The sequence below is a fragment of the Neopelma chrysocephalum genome, unplaced genomic scaffold, assembly GCF_003984885.1.
Source record: "Neopelma chrysocephalum unplaced genomic scaffold, ASM398488v2 Primary Assembly neopelma1_95603, whole genome shotgun sequence".
Taxonomy (NCBI): Eukaryota; Metazoa; Chordata; class Aves; order Passeriformes; family Pipridae; genus Neopelma; species Neopelma chrysocephalum.
In genome coordinates, this window is record NW_020924271.1 from 1 (window position 1) to 2,828 (window position 2,828).

General features: G+C 67.0%; 1 protein-coding gene across 1 annotated transcript; it reads left to right on the forward strand.

Annotated features, from left to right (window-relative positions):
- Positions 1-6: 6 nt before the first annotated feature.
- Positions 7-2,556, forward strand: ZBTB45 (zinc finger and BTB domain containing 45). The gene is made up of 2 exons (XM_027708132.1): positions 7-978; positions 1,760-2,556. Exons 1-2 carry the CDS (start codon positions 51-53, stop codon positions 2,119-2,121), a joined length of 1,290 nt encoding a protein of 429 aa, XP_027563933.1. The 5' UTR covers positions 7-50; the 3' UTR covers positions 2,122-2,556.
- Positions 2,557-2,828: the final 272 nt, after the last annotated feature.

Consider the following 2,828-nt stretch of genomic DNA (forward strand, 5'->3'; position numbering starts at 1 on the left):
CCCCCCTGTGTCCCCCGTGCCCCCCAGTGTCCCCCGGCGTGCCCGCGGCGATGCCGGAGGCCGTTCACTACATCCACCTGCAGAACTTCAGCCGCTCGCTGCTGGAGACGCTCAACGGGCAGCGGGTGGCGGGGCAGTTCTGCGACGTCACCGTGCGCATCCGCGAGGCCTCGCTGCGCGCCCACCGCTGCGTGCTGGCCGCGGGCAGCCCCTTCTTCCACGACAAGCTGCTGCTGGGCCACTCGGCCATCGAGGTGCCGCCCGTGGTGCCCTCGGCGGCCGTGCGGCAGCTGGTGGAGTTCCTGTACAGCGGCAGCCTCGTGGTGGCCCAGTCGGAGGCGCTGCACATCCTCACCGCGGCCTCGGTGCTGCAGATCAAGACGGTCATCGACGAGTGCACCCAGATCATCTCGCAGAGCCGCGGCCCCGCCGTGATGCCCCCGGCCCAGAAGCTGCCGCCGGGGCCGCCGGCGGAGCTGGAGAACTTCTCGGAGCTGGTGCCGAGCGGCCACAGCCGGAAGCAGCGGCAGCCGCTGCGCCTCGCGCCGACGCTCAAGGAGGAGGAGGAGGCGGCGGCGGAGGAGGAAGAGGAAGACGAGGACGGCGGTGCCCAGGAGGGCGTCGTCCCGCCCGGCGCGGCCCTCCCGGCTTTCCCGGCGCCAGACCCGCCGTTTTTCGGCGCCCCCGAGGCGTTCCCGGACGCGTTCCTGGCGCCCTGGGCCGGCGACGACGGCGGCGCCGCGTTCGGGGCCGAGCGCGGGCGGGAGGCGCCGTGCGGGGACGGGTTTGGGTTCGGGGCGCCCCCGGCGTTGCCGCCGCCCTACGAGGGCGGGGCGGAGGCGGGGGGAGCCCCCCCCGTGCCCACGGTGCCCCCGGTGGGGCCCCCGCGCGGCCCCCAGCCCCCCTACCAGTGCGGGCACTGCCAGAAGAGCTTCAGCTCCCGCAAGAACTACACCAAGCACATGTTCATCCACTCGGGTGAGCGCGGGGGGGACACGGGGACGTGGGGGGGACACGACGGGGGCGGGGAGGGCAGGGGGGGGGTTGGTGCCCTGGGAGGATCCGCATTGACTCGTGGCGATCTGTGGTTGACTTGTGGACGCGCATTGCTCTTGACCCACGTTGGCCCATGTTGGCCTGTATTGACCCATGTTGGCCAACGTTGACCAGTGTTGGCCAATGTTGACCCACGTTGGCCTGCGCTGACCCACGTTGACCCACATTGGCCTGCGCTGACCAACATTGGCCAACGTTGACCCACATTGGCCTGTGCTGACCAATGTTGAGCCACGTTGGCCTGTGCTGACCAACGCTGCCCCATGTTGACTCCTGTTGATCCGTGTTGACCCTGTTGGCTCCTGTTGACGTCCGTCTCTCCATGTCCATCCATTATGACCCACGTAGACCCGTCTGGGTCCGTGATGTCCTGTGTCACTCTGTGTTGACCCGCGTTGACTCTCCGTTGACCTTCGTTCACCCACGTTGACCAGTGTTGACATATGTTGACTCCATGCTGACCCGTGTTGACCCATGTTGACCTGAGTTGACCCCTGTTGACTCATGTTGACCCCTGCTGAGCCATGCTGACCCATGTTGGTGTGTTGACCCCTGTTGACCCATATTGACCTGAGTTGACCCCTGTTGACTCATGTTGACCCCTGCTAAGCCACGCTGACCCACGTTGGTTCATTGACCCGTGTTCCCTCCTGCAGACCTGCCCCGTATTGACCCGCGTTGCCCCACCTTTGTCTCTCCTCAGGTGAGAAGCCCCACCAGTGCTCCATCTGCTGGCGCTCCTTCTCTCTCCGGGACTACCTGCTGAAGCACATGGTGACCCACACGGGCGTCCGCGCCTTCCAGTGCGGCGTCTGCTGCAAGCGCTTCACCCAGAAGAGCTCCCTCAACGTCCACATGCGAACCCACCGCCCCGAGCGCTTCCAGTGCCGCCTCTGCACCAAGGGCTTCTCCCACCGCACCCTCCTGGAGCGCCACGCCGCCGCCTCCCACCCCGGGCCCCCGCCGGGGCCGCCGCCGGGGCCGCCGCCGCTGCCGCCGGAGGCCGGAATGGCCGCGTGGCCGGGGACTGACGCCGCGGGTGCCGGCCCCGCTCACACGGCGTGAGGGGGCACCGGGGGGGGGGGTCTCTGCCCCCCAGACTCCTCAAAGGTGGATTTTTGGGGGCTCCGGGCCTGTTTGAGGTGACACCTGGAGGAAGCCGAGCCACGGGGACGTTCCCGGGGACAGGAGAAGGGGAACAGAGCGGGGGAGTCGGGAACACCCGGCGGGAGCACGGAGCAAATCCTCCTGGAAGCCGGGCAGACGGGACGCCAGGAGGTGGTTGGTGATGGCCTCGGTGGAGCTCGGGGGCTCTTTGGGTGGTGATGACATCATCAGCATGGACTTGTGCAAAGCACCTGAGGTGGATCCCAAGGAAATCCTGGAACTGAGCTGGAGAGGCAGGGATTGGATGGGTGGGCCGCACCCTGAGGCCAGAGGAGATGCTCCAGGGGCTGGAGAGAGTTGGGGTGTCCCACTGGGAGAAGGGAAGGATCTGGGAACACCCTTCCAGGGCCTGAAGAGGCTCCAAGAGCTGGAGAAGGACTTTGGACAAGGCGTGGAGTGCCAGGACACAGGGAATGGCTTCCAGCTGGAAAAGGGGACCCTTGGGTGGGATTCTGGGGAGAAATCCCTCCCTGTGAGGGCCGGGAGGGGCTGGCATGGAATTCCCAGAAAAGCTGTGGTTGCTCCATCCTGGAAGTGTCTATGGAATGTCCTTTCCCCCACCAAACCATTCCCTGGTTCCGTCACTGTGAGCCCACCCCGGCCTC

Excerpts from the sequence above, each read along its gene's own strand:
- ZBTB45 (XM_027708132.1), top strand. The coding sequence starts at position 51 with ATGCCGGAGGCCGTTCACTACATCCACCTGCAGAACTTCAGCCGCTCG. Across the intron at positions 979-1,759 it reads GCACATGTTCATCCACTCGG|GTGAGAAGCCCCACCAGTGC; the intron begins GTGAGCGCGGGG and ends GTCTCTCCTCAG.